Source organism: Rhinopithecus bieti, unplaced genomic scaffold (assembly GCF_001698545.2).
Source record: "Rhinopithecus bieti isolate Rb0 unplaced genomic scaffold, ASM169854v2 scaffold_7438, whole genome shotgun sequence".
Taxonomy (NCBI): domain Eukaryota; kingdom Metazoa; phylum Chordata; class Mammalia; order Primates; family Cercopithecidae; genus Rhinopithecus; species Rhinopithecus bieti.
In genome coordinates, this window is record NW_016805589.1 from 807,600 (window position 1) to 823,914 (window position 16,315).

The 16,315-nt window shown below is 46.7% G+C and overlaps 2 protein-coding genes across 15 annotated transcripts in view; both read left to right on the forward strand.

Annotated features, from left to right (window-relative positions):
• Window positions 1-16,315, forward strand: part of LOC108530194 (protocadherin gamma-C4) — a 191,671-nt gene that overhangs the window by 149,661 nt on the left and 25,695 nt on the right. Inside the window, exon 1 of one of the 14 annotated variants that reach the window (XM_017872912.1) lies at window positions 3,322-3,593. The exons of 11 other annotated variants lie outside the window; for them this stretch is intronic. In XM_017872912.1, coding sequence (XP_017728401.1) covers window positions 3,564-3,593 — 30 coding nt within the window. In that variant the 5' untranslated portion in view covers window positions 3,322-3,563. Of the gene's footprint in view, window positions 1-3,321; window positions 5,994-12,297; window positions 15,697-16,315 lie in introns of those variants that run through there. 2 more of the 14 variants (XM_017872899.1, XM_017872898.1) reach the window with 2 other exon arrangements.
• The window catches only part of LOC108530200 (protocadherin gamma-A12), an 86,816-nt gene that overhangs the window by 44,809 nt on the left and 25,692 nt on the right, over window positions 1-16,315 (forward strand). The window lies entirely within an intron of this gene.

Consider the following 16,315-nt stretch of genomic DNA (forward strand, 5'->3'; position numbering starts at 1 on the left):
TATATATATATATATAATGAATGCTGCATCTCATTGGTCAGAAGCTCTCTTGAAATTATAAAACAGAGAAGAGAAAAGATAAAGACTGGGAAATTGTGTTGAATCAGTATATAAATCCTGTATACTGTTCCTTCCATTTCCCCTAGAAATAAGTGATACAGGCCAGGCACTGTGACTCACACCTGTAATCCCAGCACTTTGGGAGGCAGAGGCTGGCGGATCACCTGACGTTGGGAGTTTGAGATCAGCCTGACCAACATGGAGAAACCCCATCTCTACTAAAAACACAAAATTAGCTGGGTGTGGTGGTGCATGCCTGTATTCCCAGCTACTCAGGAGGCTGAGGCAGGAAAATTGCTTGAACCTGAGAGGCGGAGGTTGCGGTGAGCCAAGATTAAGCCATTGCACTCCAGCCTGGGCAACAAGAGCAAAACGAAAGAGAGAGAGAGAGAGAGAAAGAGGGAAGGAGGGAGGGAGGGAGGAAAGGAAGGAAAAGAAGGAGAAGGAAAGGAAGGAAACAACCAGTTACGGCGTCTTTGTTTATTATCCACTGTGAGTTGTATTATCACACCTTACTTGGCTCTTTGGCAAACTATATTATATCTTCAGATCATTAGGGCTAGGAAATAGTCTCATTAGGTCCACTGGTAACTTGAAGGAGTAAATGTATCTTCCAAAAAATGCTTACTTCCGGGAAGATTGGATCCACACAAATGAATACATATATAGTCCTTAGTGTATGCTATGATTATTGTACTATGCCAGTAGCATAAAGATTCCTGTATTAATAAGCGTTAAGTGCCTGCTGTGCTAGACAGTGAGGATACAAGTGGCCACCAAAATAGCATGGTCCCTGCCCTCCTGGAGCTTCTTTTTTTCTTTTTCAGTGGGAGAAGCAGACATTTTGCTTAAGCAAAAATAATTATAAAATTTAAAGTTGTGCCAAGTTCAATGGAAAAAAATATAAGGTATTCCGAGAGAGCAAAGGATCCTGGTTTTAACTGGGGCCTAATGGAAGACCTCTATTAGGAAATAACATTTAAACTAAGACCGGAAAGATTTGTAGAAATTAGCAAAGCAAAGGGAGGGAGGAGAAAGCAGCTTTCCTGGCAAAGGAACAACTTGTGTGAGGGCCCTGAGACAGGGAAGGGCTGGGAATCTGACCACCCTCAAAGTGGTGCAATGGAGTATAGTTAGAGAGGGAGAAGACATGAAAACTTGAATACTGGACTTGGTATTTTAATTCAAGAGTAGTATGATGCTACTGAGGAGCAGCTGGAGAATTGTGTGATCCAATTTAAATTTTAGGAAGATCAACCTCGCTATTGTGGAGAATGGATATACAAGGGTTCTGTTGGTTCATGAAGAGGTCTTAAGAAAACTATGAGCTGGGTGCAGTAGCTCAGGCCTGTAGTCCCAGCTACTCAGAAGTCTGAGGAGGGAGGATCCCTTGAGCCCAAGGAGTTGGAGGTTACAGTGAGCTATGATTATTCCACTGTACTCCAGCCCGGATGACAGAGTGAGATCCTGCCTCAGAAACAAAAACCAAAAAACAAACAACAACAACAACAACAACAACAAAAGTCTCAGAAAACTACAGGCCTTATTATCAAGAAAATGACAGGCCTTATTACTGAGAAAATGACTTACATTTTTAAAAGCTGATTTTCAAAAACCAGATTGTGAATTAAGTGATGCTGAATAGCAGAAGAAAAGATTGATAAACCAGTGTATCTCTGAATAACCCACTAGATCAGTGCTTGTCAAACTTTAACGGGTTTTCAAATCACCCTGAAGTTTTGTTAAAATGTAAATCCTGTCTCAGTAGGTTTGGAGGAGGGCATTTCTGCATTTCGGACGAGTTCCCTGGTGATGCCTAGACCACTGATCCTCACACTTTGAGTAGCAAGTGACTGGGCTATACTCTATATTCTAAATTCTAAATGTATTCTATCTTCTAATGCCTATCAGCCCTCTTGCTGGTCTGGCTAATTACCAAACTTGAGCATTTAAAACTGTGGGTTTTCAGAGATGAATTGAAGTGTTAAAGGCATGGAAATATAGGTCACATATGGCTTTTCATCTCTTCAGGAAATATCCTATATATCCTTACTTATTTTCTACCTACCTAACCTATGTGCCTACCCCTTCACCTATGTTCAAGGTTCTGTTATACTTCAAAAGGACTCTATGCAATCAAAGTGATGCCTAAGAAATAGTATGAGGCTCTAACACTTTACATCTAATGGTGTGGTTTGCATCATTTATTGAGGTTTACTCTGTGCCAGGCACTTTACCTGCCTTCTTCATTTAATAGGAGAGGACCAGGAACACTTAGGGGTTCGTTTCTTGTTCAAGGATATACATCTCAACTCTGATATCACAGTGGACTCTTTTATTCACTATCATAATCATTATCATTTTGTTTGGTGACTACAATTCTAAATGCAGAAAACTGAAGCCTCTTTATTCTGTGACTAAAGGCTTTGTATTTTCTAAAGATTTGTGGAGCTTTGCTGCCATTATTTCAATAATTTTATAAAGATCCTAGGTGGTAAATAGGCCTGGCTTTTTTTATTTTTAAAATCTTCTCTGTCTTCTTCTTCGTTAGCAGTGCAACTTCTTGTGGCATATGTGGCATAAGTGCAAGATCTTGGGAAAAGGATTGATCAAGTAAAGGGAAACTATAGAGAGAGTGTGCTCAACAATTGAGATCATGCTCCTTGTAAAAGATGGGGTAGGGAAATTTCTTATTGCTCCCTGGTTCTTAAGAAATGAGAGCTAACAATGACATCCAGTTTTAATAGAAATGAAATCTGAATTGTACTTTTAAATTTTATAAGCCAGAGTTAAACCAATAGATAGTAACTCCTGCTAATTTGATAGTAGCTCCAGATAGTGAGAAAGTGACAGGGAATGATAATTTCATTTGGTAAGAGATAAAACTGAAATTATTAATGTCTTCACGGACTAAATGCCTCCTTACAAGTAGGGTCCGGCTAATTGTCTTCCAACAAACCAGATTTGTTGGTGTATTTCCCGACAACGTTGTGGAGTTTTCGGTTTGGTTCAATCCCCTTTCTTGTGATCAGAGAAAGTGATTCAAGTGTTTAATGGGTCTTGATTTGGATTGGAGACTTGCAGAACGGTTAGCCTCACCACCCCAAGGCTGGCTGTCCTTAAGGTAGGTTTCCTATGCACAGATACTGGCAAGGCGCTTTGACTGGAAACTCTGGAAGGAAGCCAAAGGAAAGTGAAGTTCCTGGCGCTAGCGCGTGTGCTGCTCAGAGAGCCCGGCGCTAGCTCATTCTTCGTGCAGTTATTGGCTGGGACTCTGTGTGCCGCTGTCGGCCAATGAAGACGCTGGAGATTGGGCCCCGGCCCGTCCCCTTTCTGCGCCCCGGGATGAGGCAGAGACTGAACAGCCGGCGAGCAAATCAACGGCATCCAGAAAGCCATGTCGGACTCGGCGCCCAGCGCCCAAGCGCTAACCCGCTGAAAGTTTCTCAACGAAATCGCAGGGACGATCTGGACCCCGCTGAGAGGAACGGCTTTTGAGTGAGATGGTCCCAGAGGCCTGGAGGAGCGGACTGGTAAGCACCGGGAGGGTAGTGGGAGTTTTGCTTCTGCTTGGTGCCTTGAACAAGGCTTCCACGGTCATTCACTATGAGATCCTGGAGGAAAGAGAGAAGGGTTTCGCTGTGGGCAACGTGGTCGCGAACCTTGGTTTGGATCTCGGTAGCCTGTCAGCCCGCCGGCTCCGGGTGGTGTCTGGAGCTAGCCGAAGATTCTTTGAGGTGAACCGGGAGACCGGAGAGATGTTTGTGAACGACCGTCTGGATCGAGAGGAGCTGTGTGGGACACTGCCGTCTTGTACTGTAACTCTGGAGTTGGTAGTGGAGAACCCGCTGGAACTGTTCAGCGTGGAAGTGGTGATCCAGGACATCAACGACAACAATCCTGCTTTCCCTACCCAGGAAATGAAATTGGAGATTAGCGAGGCCGTGGCTCCGGGGACGCGCTTTCCGCTTGAGAGCGCGCACGATCCCGATGTGGGAAGCAACTGTTTACAAACCTATGAGCTGAGTCGAAACGAATACTTTGCGCTTCGCGTGCAGACTCGGGAGGACAGCACCAAGTACGCGGAGCTGGTGCTGGAGCGCGCCCTGGACCGAGAACGCGAGCCTAGTCTCCAGTTAGTGCTGACGGCGTTGGACGGAGGGACCCCAGCTCTCTCTGCCAGCCTGCCTATTCACATCACGGTGCTGGACGCGAATGACAATGCGCCTGTCTTCAACCAGTCCTTGTACCGGGCGCGCGTCCTGGAGGATGCACCCTCCGGGACGCGCGTGGTACAAGTCCTTGCAACTGATCTGGATGAAGGCCCCAACGGTGAAATTATTTACTCCTTCGGCAGCCACAACCGCGCCGGCGTGCGCGAACTATTCGCCTTAGACCTTGTAACCGGGATGCTGACAATCAAGGGTCGACTGGACTTCGAGGACACCAAACTCCATGAGATTTACATCCAGGCCAAAGACAAGGGCGCCAATCCCGAAGGAGCACATTGCAAAGTGTTGGTGGAGGTTGTGGATGTGAATGACAATGCCCCGGAGATCGCAGTCACCTCCGTGTACAGCCCAGTACCCGAGGATGCCCCTCTGGGGACTGTCATCGCTTTGCTCAGTGTAACTGACCTGGATGCTGGCGAGAACGGGCTGGTGACCTGCGAAGTTCCACCGGGTCTCCCTTTCAGCCTTACTTCTTCCCTCAAGAATTACTTCACTTTGAAAACCAGTGCAGACCTGGATCGGGAGACTGTGCCAGAATACAACCTCAGCATCACCGCCCGAGATGCGGGAACCCCTTCCCTCTCAGCCCTTACAATAGTGCGTGTTCAAGTGTCTGACATCAATGACAACCCTCCACAATCTTCTCAATCTTCCTACGACGTTTACATTGAAGAAAACAACCTCCCCGGGGCTCCAATACTAAACCTAAGTGTCTGGGACCCCGACGCCCCGCAGAATGCTCGGCTTTCTTTCTTTCTCTTGGAGCAAGGAACTGAAACCGGACTAGTGGGTCGCTATTTCACAATAAATCGTGACAATGGCATAGTGTCTTCCTTAGTGCCCCTAGACTATGAGGATCGGCGGGAATTTGAATTAACAGCTCATATCAGCGATGGGGGCACCCCGGTCCTGGCCACCAACATCAGCGTGAACATATTTGTCACTGATCGCAATGACAATGCCCCCCAGGTCCTATATCCTCGGCCGGGTGGGAGCTCGGTGGAGATGCTGCCTCGAGGTACCTCAGCAGGCCACCTAGTGTCACGGGTGGTAGGCTGGGATGCGGATGCAGGACACAATGCCTGGCTCTCCTACAGTCTCTTGGGAGCCCCTAACCAGAGCCTTTTTGCCATAGGGCTCCACACTGGTCAAATCAGTACTGCCCGTCCAGTCCAGGACACAGATTCACCCAGGCAGACTCTCACGGTCTTGATCAAAGACAACGGGGAGCCTTCGCTCTCCACCACTGCTACCCTCACTGTGTCAGTAACCGAGGACTCTCCTGAAGCCCGAGCCGAGTTCCCCTCTGGCTCTGCCCCCCGGGAGCAGAACAAAAATCTCACCTTTTATCTACTTCTTTCTCTAATCCTGGTTTCTGTGGGATTCGTGATCACAGTGTTCGGAGTAATAATATTCAAAGTTTACAAGTGGAAGCAGTCTAGAGACCTATACCGAGCCCCAGTGAGCTCACTGTACCGAACACCAGGGCCCTCCTTGCACGCGGACGCCGTGCGGGGAGGCCTGATGTCGCCGCACCTTTACCATCAGGTGTATCTCACCACGGACTCCCGCCGCAGCGACCCGCTGCTGAAGAAACCTGGTGCAGCCAGCCCACTGGCCAGCCGCCAGAACACGCTGCGGAGCTGCGATCCGGTGTTCTATAGGCAGGTGTTGGGTGCAGAGAGCGCCCCTCCCGGACAGGTAAGGTTTAGCAAGTCATGCTTGACCCTGTTAGTGCTTTTTGATTCCTACATCATATTGAGGAAGGAATGGAGCTGTTTTTTAGTGATGAAGATGTTTTCCTGATGATGCATTCACACTTTCACCTGGCCCTTCCTAGATCAAAGTTAGTGCCTTTGTGAAATGGTGGCCTGCCAGAGTGTGGTTTGTGGTCCCATTTCAGGGGGAAGATACTTGACTCATCTATGGACCCAATTCACATCCTCAGCACTCATTTGCTATCACAACTAACCAATCTTGCTAAGGGATGGTTAAGCCAAAAAACAAGATCTCAGCGATCAGAGTTTAGCTTGGTATCATTTACATTAGGAATAAGCTGCTGGATACCTCCAACCAAAGGCAGTTTCTAGGAATACAAAAACTACCTCATTCCTCCACCTTTCAAGTGATTGTGACATTTGTATTAAAACTAGCTTTTTGATAATTTTCCTTTGTTTACACAGATCGTGTACCTCATTCTCAGATAATTTTTTATGAATGAAATGAAATTCCAGGCATCCTTTAAATTTTATTTCAAGCACTCTACTGGAAATGATGTGCACCCTACTTACAAAATATTTTTACCTTGTAACAGTAATGCATGTTTGCTATAAAATTCAGAAAATGCAGAAAAGTATTTTAAAAATTAAAACTACAGGCAGGGAGCGATGGCTCAAGCCTGTAATCCCAGCACTTTGGGAGGCCGAGACGGGCAGATCACGAGGTCAGGAGATCGAGACCATCCTGGCTAACATGGTGAAACTCCGTCTCTACTAAAAAATACAAAAAAACTAGCCGGGCGAGGTGGCGGGCGCCTGTAGTCCCAGCTACTCGGGAGGCTGAGACAGGAGAATGGCGTAAACCCGGGAGGCAGAGCTTGCAGTGAGCTGAGATCCGGCCACTGCACTCCAGCCTGGGTGACAGAGCAAGACTCTGTCTCAAAAAAAAAAAAAAAAAAAAAAATTCAAACTACAATCTCCAAACCCAAAGATACCCACTTTTAATTATAAAAGTAATAACTTATTTCAAAAATAAATCTAGACAACCCAAGAAAACATAAAGTAGCCAGACTCAGTGATGTGCAGCTGTAGTTCTTGCTACTCAGTGTCTGAGAGGGGAGGAATGCTTGAGCCCAGGAGTTCTGGGCTGTGGTACACTATGCTGATCAATTGATCAATACACTGTCTGCACTAAGTTCAGCATGAATACAGTGACCTCGTGGGAAGGCAGGACCATCAGGTTGCCTAAGGAGGGGTGAACTGGCCCAGGTTGGAAATGCAGGTCAAAACTGCTGTGCTATCCAGTAGTGGGATGACATCTGTGAATAGTCACTGCACTCCAGCCTAGGCAATATAGGGAAACCCTGTCTCTTTAACAATAACAACAACAACAACAACAAAAATCCCAGAAACTATAAAACGAGAGTCTTTTTGGTGCCTCCAGTGTTAGTCCCTGTCCTTCCAGCCTTATTTTTTTTTAAGTATATGCACAATGTGAAAGGTAGATAAATTCATATCCTTAGAAAGGTAAAGCATTCATTAATTCAGGGTGGTATGCAAGGATACTATCCAAGGCATGGGTATCCATGCAAGGTGACTGCAAGGCCTTTGCCCTGGAGAGAATGCTATACATACTCGCAACTGTAGGAGAACCACTGTTATTTTGTTACTCAGTGCATCATTGCTATCAACTCTTGGATTTGGGAGTTAGACAAATGAGGTTCTACCACTTATCAACTATGAGTCTGTGGCCAAGTTACTCAATCTCCTTTCTAAGCCTCTTCATCATATGCAAAAGGGAATAATAAGTGTTTTATAAGATTCATGCATGATATAATGTATGCAAAGTGTTTAGCACAGTGCCTGGCATATCATAACTGTTAAAAAATTATTAGCCAGCTCCTAGCATTTTGGGAGGCTGAGTCGGGAGGGTTGCTTGAGGCCAGCAGTTCAAGTCCAGCCTGAGCAACATAGTGAGATCCTGTCTCTACAAAAAAAAAAAAAAAAAAGTTGTTTTCATTAGCTGGGCATGTTGGCATGCACCTTTGGTACCAGCTACTTGGGAGGCTTAAGTGGGAGAATTGCTTGAGCCTGGGAGATTGAAGCTACAGTTAGCTGTGATTGCACCACTGCACTTCAACCATGGCAACAGAGTGAGACCCTGTCTCAAAAAAAATTATCAGCTATTACTATTATTATTTTCATTAGTTCTTCACCCACCTAAAATCTTAAACACACCTTGGAAATACACATATGAGAACAACCAAAAATGACAAAATAGAAGCACATATGAAAAGGCTAAGAAAGCATGAAAACCAGCAAGAAATAGCTGCCAGTCTTCTGGTCAGCCTGGAAAACAACTGGCATTTTCCCTAGAAGAATGTTCTCAAATTTGTTGCACATTAAAATCACCTAGAGACCTTTTAAAAATTCTGAAACCCAGACCACACCCCAACCAATTAAAGCACAATCTCTGGGGGTGGGACATAGACATCATTTTTTGAAGGTCCCCACTTGATCCTAATGTGCAGACAAATTTGAAAACCACTACTTTGGGAGACTGAGGTGGGTGGATCATGAGATCAGGAGTTCGAGACCAGCCTGGCCAATATGGTGAAACCCCATCTCTACTAAAAATGCAAAAATTAGCTGGGCGTGGTGGCACACACCTGTAGTCCCAGCTACTCTGGAGGCTGAGGCGGGAGCATCAGTGAGGGAGAATCAGTGAACCCAGGACACGGAAGTTTCAGTGAGCCCAGATCACACCACTGTACTCCAGCCTGGGCAACAGAGTGAGACTCCATCAGAAAAAAAAAAAAAGAAAGAAAAAAAAGAAAGGAAAAAAAGAAAAACAGTACTCTAGAACCTGCCAATCCATCGTTTAGCATATTTGTGAAGCAAAGTGTTATTCTGGTATTCTCAGAACCAGGATCCAGCTTTATTGGGCTAGGCCCAATTTTTTAAAAAACAGAGTAAGGTCTCCTAGCCTTAAAGTATTACATAGTATTACATAGAATAGCTCTAAAAGATCACTGTAGGAAGACATAAAATGGTATTTCAGTCATCTAAGGGAAAAACCTTCCTAAACCACTAGCACCTGGGCAACTATTCTTTAAACATCTACAGCTGTTCAATAGGTATTGGGTTCTATTTGGAGGGATGTGACAAAATTGTTGTATAATTAGATTGTGGTGATGACTGCATCAGTTTAGTATATGTAAATAGACTGAAAACCATCGGATTGTACACTTTAAATATGTGATTTGTATGGTATGTGAATTATGTCTCAATAAAAATCTAGAGATGAGGCTGGACTCAGTAGCTCACGCCTGTAATGGCTCCCAGTACTCAGGGAGGCCGCGGTCAGTGGATCACCTGAGGCCAGGAGTTCAAGACCAGCCTGGCCAACATGGTGAAACCCCATCTCTACTGATAATACAAAAATCAGGCCAGGCCTCGTGGCTCACACCTGAAATCCCAGCACTTTGGGAGGCGGAGGCGGGCGGATCACGAGGTCAGGAGTTCGAGACCAGCCTGGCCAACATAGTGAAACCCCATCTCTACTAAAAATACAAAAATTCACTGGGCGTGGTGGCTGAGGCAGGAGAATCACTTGATGGTGGAGGTTGCAGTGAGCCAAGATCATGCCACTGCACTCCAGCCTGGGTGAAAGAGCGCAATTCCGTCTCAAAAAAAAAAAAAAAAAAAAAATCAGCCAGGTGTGGTAGCAGGTGCCTGTAATCCCAGCTACTTGGGAGGCTGAAGCAGGAGAATCGCTTTAACTCGGGAGGCAGAGGTTGCAGTGAGCCAAGATCGTGCTGTTGCATTCCAGCCTGGGCAACAAGAGCAAAACTCACTCCATCTCAAAAAATAAAAATAAAAAATAAAAATAAATTCTAGAGGTGGGAGAATCATATGGCTGGCATAAAAAGGTCAAGTCAAAGATATGTAAGATTAAAGCTTTATAATGCTCCAGTTCTAGTAAAACAGACTGGGTACTTGTTTTGGTGTGAAATTGCCAATATAAGTATAGTACTGTACATATTAGTTGTTTAGCTTTAGATAAGTCTTTTAATCTCTTTAAACTCCAGTTTCCTCATCTGTAAAATAAAGAGAATATCTACTTTGCAAACTTGTTGTGAGAGTGAAAAGTAATGCATATAAAGTCCTTGTACAGAGCAATAACTATTGTTTGAACTAAAAATGATAATACTGATATTCACCATTTATTAGCATCCCTATGTGCCAGACACTGTAAACAATTAAAAGATATCATTCTGGTTCCCAGAGTACAATATGAAACAGACAAGAAAAAAGAAAAAAAAAATGGACATCTGCATAATATAAGATGCAGTGGGACAAAATGGGAAGAAACACCTAAATCAGCCTGGGGAAACCAGGAAGAAATTATAGAGGTGGTGATGCTTGAGTTATGAACTAAAGGTTGAGTAGTAGTTTGTCAGATAGTAGAGGGGAAGGGACAGGGCAGGGAGGGGCCATTGTAAGAAATTCCATGCAGAGTGATTATGGTATTTCATTATCACTGAACTTTAAAGTGTGTGTGGCCAGGCACAGTGGCTCATGCCTATAATCCTAGCACTTTGGGAGGCCAAGGTGAGCAGATCACTTGAGGTCAGGAGTTCGAAACCAGCCTGGCCAACATGCTGAAACCCCATTCTGTTTCCTTTTTAAAAAATACAAAAAATTAGGCCGGGCACGGTGGGCTCAAGCCTGCTAATCCCAGCCACTTTGGGAGGCCGAGACGGGCGGATCACGAGGTCAGAAGATCGAGACCATCCTGCTAACACGGTGAAACCCCGTCTCTACTAAAAAATACAAAAAAAAAAAACTAGCCGGGTGAGTGGTGGGCACTTGTAGTCCCAGCTACTCGGAGGGTAGAGGCAGGAGAATGGCTAACCGGGAGGCGAGCTTGCAGTGAGCTGAGATCCCGCCACTGCACTCCAGCCTGGGCGACAGAGCGAGACCTCTGTCTCAAAATAAATTAAAATAAAATAAAATAAAATAACAAAAAATTAGCCAGGTGTGGTTGCGGGTGTCTGTAATTCCAGCTACTTGGGAGGCTGAGGCAGGAGAATTGCTTAAACCCAGGAGGCGGAGGTTGTAGTGAGGTGGTATCAGGCTACTGCACTGCAGCCTGGGCAACAGAGAGAGACTCCATCTCAAAAGAAAAAAAAAAGTGTGTGTGTAAAACAGTCTTTGTAGGAGATGAGGTGAAGCAAGTAGGCAGGAGTTAGATCCTGAGTTACCTTTAGGCCATGCCAAGGAGTTTTTATTTTATTCCATATAGATGAGAGTCATTGAAGAATTTTGAACTGATATACCTATGATATCATGAGTTTTGTTTGTTTGTTTGTTTTAGAAAGATTATTCTGTCAGTCATAAGTGAAGGGACTGGGGACATTGGGACTGGAGGCAAAGAGATCAGTTTGAAAGCTATTGCAATATTTGAAGAGAAGATTGATAAATGCTTGAACCAGCACAGTGGCAGTACAGATGGAGGGAGATGACTACAGTAAAATCATCAGGACTTGTTGATTGACATGATATAGGAAGTGAGGGACAGGGATGAGTCAAGGTTGATCCCCCTAGATTCCGACTAAGGCAGCTGGGTGTATGACAGTGCCATTCACAGAGACAGTGAATTCTGGCATATACACCTAATAGGTCAGGCTGGTTTACACCTCCATCATTCCCATGGGAGAAGGTATAAAGGGGTGTGTGTGTGTGTGTGTAAAAGAACACAGAAAGCCAGATTCCTCTCTTTGACACCAGAATATTGGTTCCCATCATAGTCAAAAGGATATTCCTGAAGATCGAGGCTTGGAAAAATATTGGGGAAGGATAAGAACTCCAGTTGTTGCTGCTTTTTTTTGGCAGCCAGTGTAACCTAGGTAAGGACTTGATTGAATTAAGAAATTTCATGTCCAGATCGGATGGATTTTTCTCTTTCTCTGTGCTCTGGTGTGTTTCCCACTCAGATTGCAGGTTGCACGTACCTACACTGTGAAGTGTGCTGTGTTTCTGTGCTTGTGCAAGGGAGTAGCTAGGTTGCTGGGAGGTCTGGATGAGGGTGGGGGTGGGGTGAGATCAAGTCTCCAGTTCCAAGAGGTCTGGGGCTAAGTGAAAAGCTTGCTCTTGTGAAATGGTCTTTGTTGGTAATTAACAACATATCCAGAATACCTTGGTGTCAAATAAAGGGAATTTGTAGGCACAATGCTGTTGGTAGCTGATCTCAATCATTCAAGGAAGCTATTAAATCTGTGAACATTAGCATTCTGCCAGGTAAAGAGATCTGGTCCTTAGCACCTCCCAGACACACTGATTCTTTACTGTTTTGAAACATCTCCCTCTCCTGGCTTCCTCCACCCAGCTTCCATACTGTCCTTGAAATCAATGAATGGTAATTTGGTGTATCTAGTGTATCACTAGCAAATGTCTGAATAAGAGAGGTTTGGTTTCGGCTGTGCCTCCTGTTACAATGAAAACGTGTACTGCATAAATTTAATTGGCTACATTAATGTGTAAGCCTTTTCTGCAGAGATGGATCTGTTTCTGAATATTCTGCAGAAGGGCAGAGTTTTATATGGCAGTGGTTCTAATTAGCAGTTGCTCTAATACAATCAGACTGAGATGGAAGCTACTCATTTAGAATACTGGTTGATGACAACACTGGCTTGAACAAAGTGACCACTCTCCAATGGCTACTCTCCCTCTCAGTGGGCCGCAGGTTGCTAGGGCTCAGGCTGTGGCTGTTTTCCCCGCCGAAAAGGGGCGGGGTCAGTTGATGTGTTAGGAAAAAAAGAAAAACCGTATGTGTTGTCTGCCTCCCCACAGAGGTAACAACCCGTGGAAAAACATGCCGTTGAGCGGGAGGAAGGCGAAAAGATAGGCTGGGTTTTTTGGGGGGTGGGGGAGCGAGGAGGATAGGGTGGGCTTTTTCCCCTTCAATGCTGCGACGCATTAACCCTGCTGCTGTTGGGACGTTCTCTGTTCAGCCTATTGGCTGAGCCCGGGAGCCGCTGTCTGCCAATCGGGTGGTGAAAGGCAGACAAATCTACCCCGCCACCAGCAAAAACGGCGCGTAACCCTTGCGGCGCCGGCCAAGCCGCGCCAGAGCTGGCGCGGGGAAAGCGAGATAGGTGTCTCCAGCTGCTGTGGCTGTTTGGGGTGGGTCGGCTTCATCCGCGCCTCAAGAGCAAGTAGAGAATTAGCGGGTGGCAGCAATGCTCCGCAAGGTGAGAAGCTGGACAGAAATCTGGCGGTGGGCTACCCTTTTGTTCCTCTTTTACCACCTGGGTTACGTTTGTGGGCAGATCCGCTACCCGGTCCCAGAGGAGTCACAGGAAGGGACTTTTGTAGGGAATGTCGCCCAAGATTTCCTGCTGGATACGGACAGTCTGTCAGCTCGCAGGCTGCAGGTCGCTGGAGAGGTGAACCAAAGACACTTCCGTGTGGATTTGGACAGCGGAGCCCTGCTCATCAAAAACCCAATCGACCGAGAGGCACTGTGTGGGCTCAGTGCCAGCTGCATCGTGCCCCTGGAGTTTGTCACCGAAGGTCCTTTGGAAATGTACCGAGCAGAGGTAGAGATCGTAGATGTGAATGATCACGCCCCCCGTTTTCCGCGGCAGCAGCTGGACTTGGAAATTGGGGAGGCAGCTCCTCCAGGACAGCGTTTCCCGTTGGAAAAGGCTCAGGATGCAGATGTGGGGAGCAATTCGATTAGCAGCTATAGGCTGAGCTCCAATGAACACTTTGCGCTGGATGTGAAGAAGCGCAGCGACGGCAGCCTGGTCCCAGAGCTGCTCCTGGAGAAGCCTTTGGATCGAGAGAAGCAATCGGACTACCGCCTGGTGCTGACTGCTGTAGATGGAGGGAACCCGCCGAGATCTGGCACGGCAGAGCTCCGGGTATCCGTGCTGGACGTAAACGACAACGCCCCAGCCTTCCAGCAATCCAGCTACAGGATTAGTGTGTTGGAGAGCGCACCAGCGGGCATGGTGCTCATCCAGCTCAATGCCTCCGACCCGGACCTGGGTCCCAGTGGTAACGTCACCTTTTATTTCAGTGGTCATACCCCTGATCGTGTAAGAAACCTCTTTAGCCTGCACCCCACTACTGGAAAGCTTACTCTTTTGGGGCCCCTAGACTTTGAGAGTGAGAATTACTATGAATTTGATGTGCGGGCTCGCGATGGGGGTTCTCCAGCCATGGAGCAACATTGCAGCCTTCGAGTGGATCTGCTGGACGTAAATGACAATGCCCCTTACATCACAGTGACCTCAGAGCTTGGAACCCTCCCCGAGAGTGCAGAACCTGGCACTGTGGTGGCACTTATCAGTGTGCAGGATCCGGACTCAGGGTCAAATGGAGATGTGAGCCTCCGCATTCCCGACCACTTGCCATTTGCCCTCAAGTCTGCCTTCAGGAACCAGTTCTCCCTGGTGACTGCTGGACCCTTAGATCGAGAGGCCAAATCTAGCTATGACATCATGGTCACTGCTTCTGATGCTGGGAACCCTCCTCTCAGTACCCACAGAACTATTTTTCTCAATATTTCAGATGTGAATGATAATCCACCCTCTTTCTTTCAGAGGTCACATGAGGTGTTTGTTCCTGAGAACAATCGCCCAGGGGACCTGCTTTGCTCCCTTGCAGCCTCTGACCCAGACTCTGGCTTGAATGCGCTTATCTCCTACTCGCTCCTGGAGCCCAGGAATCGAGATGTGTCAGCTTCCTCCTTCATCTCTCTGAACCCCCAGACAGGAGCTGTTCATGCTACTCGATCCTTTGACTATGAGCAAACCCAGACACTGCAGTTTGAGGTGCAGGCCCGGGATCGGGGCAATCCACCCCTTAGCAGCACTGTGACAGTTCGTCTATTTGTGCTGGACCTCAATGACAATGCCCCAGCTGTGCTCCGTCCTCGGGCCCGGCCTGGTTCCTTATGTCCCCAAGCACTGCCTCCATCAGTTGGTGCTGGCCACCTAATCACAAAGGTGACTGCTGTGGACCTGGATTCAGGTTACAATGCTTGGGTTTCCTATCAGCTCCTGGAGGCCCCAGATCCCAGCCTGTTTGCAGTCTCTCGATATGCTGGGGAGGTGCGGACAGCTGTTCCCATCCCAGCTGACCTCCCACCACAGAAGCTGGTCATTGTGGTAAAGGATAGTGGTAGTCCACCACTCTCTACCTCTGTTACTCTCTTAGTGTCCTTAGAGGAAGACACACATCCAGTTGTCCCAGATCTTCGAGAATCTTCAGCTCCAAGGGAAGGAGAATCTCGTTTAACTCTCTACCTGGCTGTGTCCCTAGTGGCGATTTGCTTTGTCTCCTTTGGCTCATTTGTGGCACTACTCTCTAAGTGCCTTCGTGGGGCAGCCTGTGGAGTGACCTGCTTTCCTGCAGGCACCTGTGCTTGTCTCACCAGATCTCGAAGGAGGGAGGGGCTTCCCCCTTCCAATGGGATCCTCCGAATCCAGCTAGGGTCAGATGACCCTATCAAGTTTGTTGATGTGGGAGGCCACTCTCACGGCTGTACACCCTTGGCTTCTGCACCCACTCGGAGTGATAGCTTCATGATGGTGAAGTCACCCAGTGCACCTATGGCAGGGGAACCTGTTCGCCCAAGCTGCCCACCCTCTGATCTTCTCTATGGGCTAGAGGTGAGACCTTTGCAGGCTCAACCAATGCTTGAGAGTTATTCTGATCCAGGCATATGGCTAGGCCATGTCCTAAAGAGTACTGGCCTCTCAGTAAGAGCCCATAGTGATGTCACCATTTTTGTGAGAGGTAACTATGTGGTAGACGCTGTGCTTTGTAACTGTTTTATGAATTAACTAGAGTTGTCACAATTTAGCACTGGGGGTGGGTCATGCCTATATCTGAGTCAGAAATGAAAGTAATTGGTGATCAAGAGCCAGGCTGTTGTGGAAGCATGCTGATGGAATGTGGGAGCACAGAAGGCTACGGTGCACAGGGTACAGTGCACCAGGCAGTCACTTGGACAAAGGTGGCTGTTTTCTCTACTCTTCCTGAAAGAGTGGATCAGATTCTGAAGTACCTTAACTCTAGGTTACCATTTCCCAAGGGATTGAGGGGAAATAAAATCTTTGTCTCACAGTATCTAGTACACTGTGAAGGGATCTCTCTATCTGAAACATAGCATACAGCAGAAAGAAGAGAGAACTAAAGGAATAGAGAGGCACACATCAGAGTGGTTGGTAGCACAGATCTTTTGGTCTGGATCTTAGGACTCAGATAAAGTCCCTACTGGGGATTTGA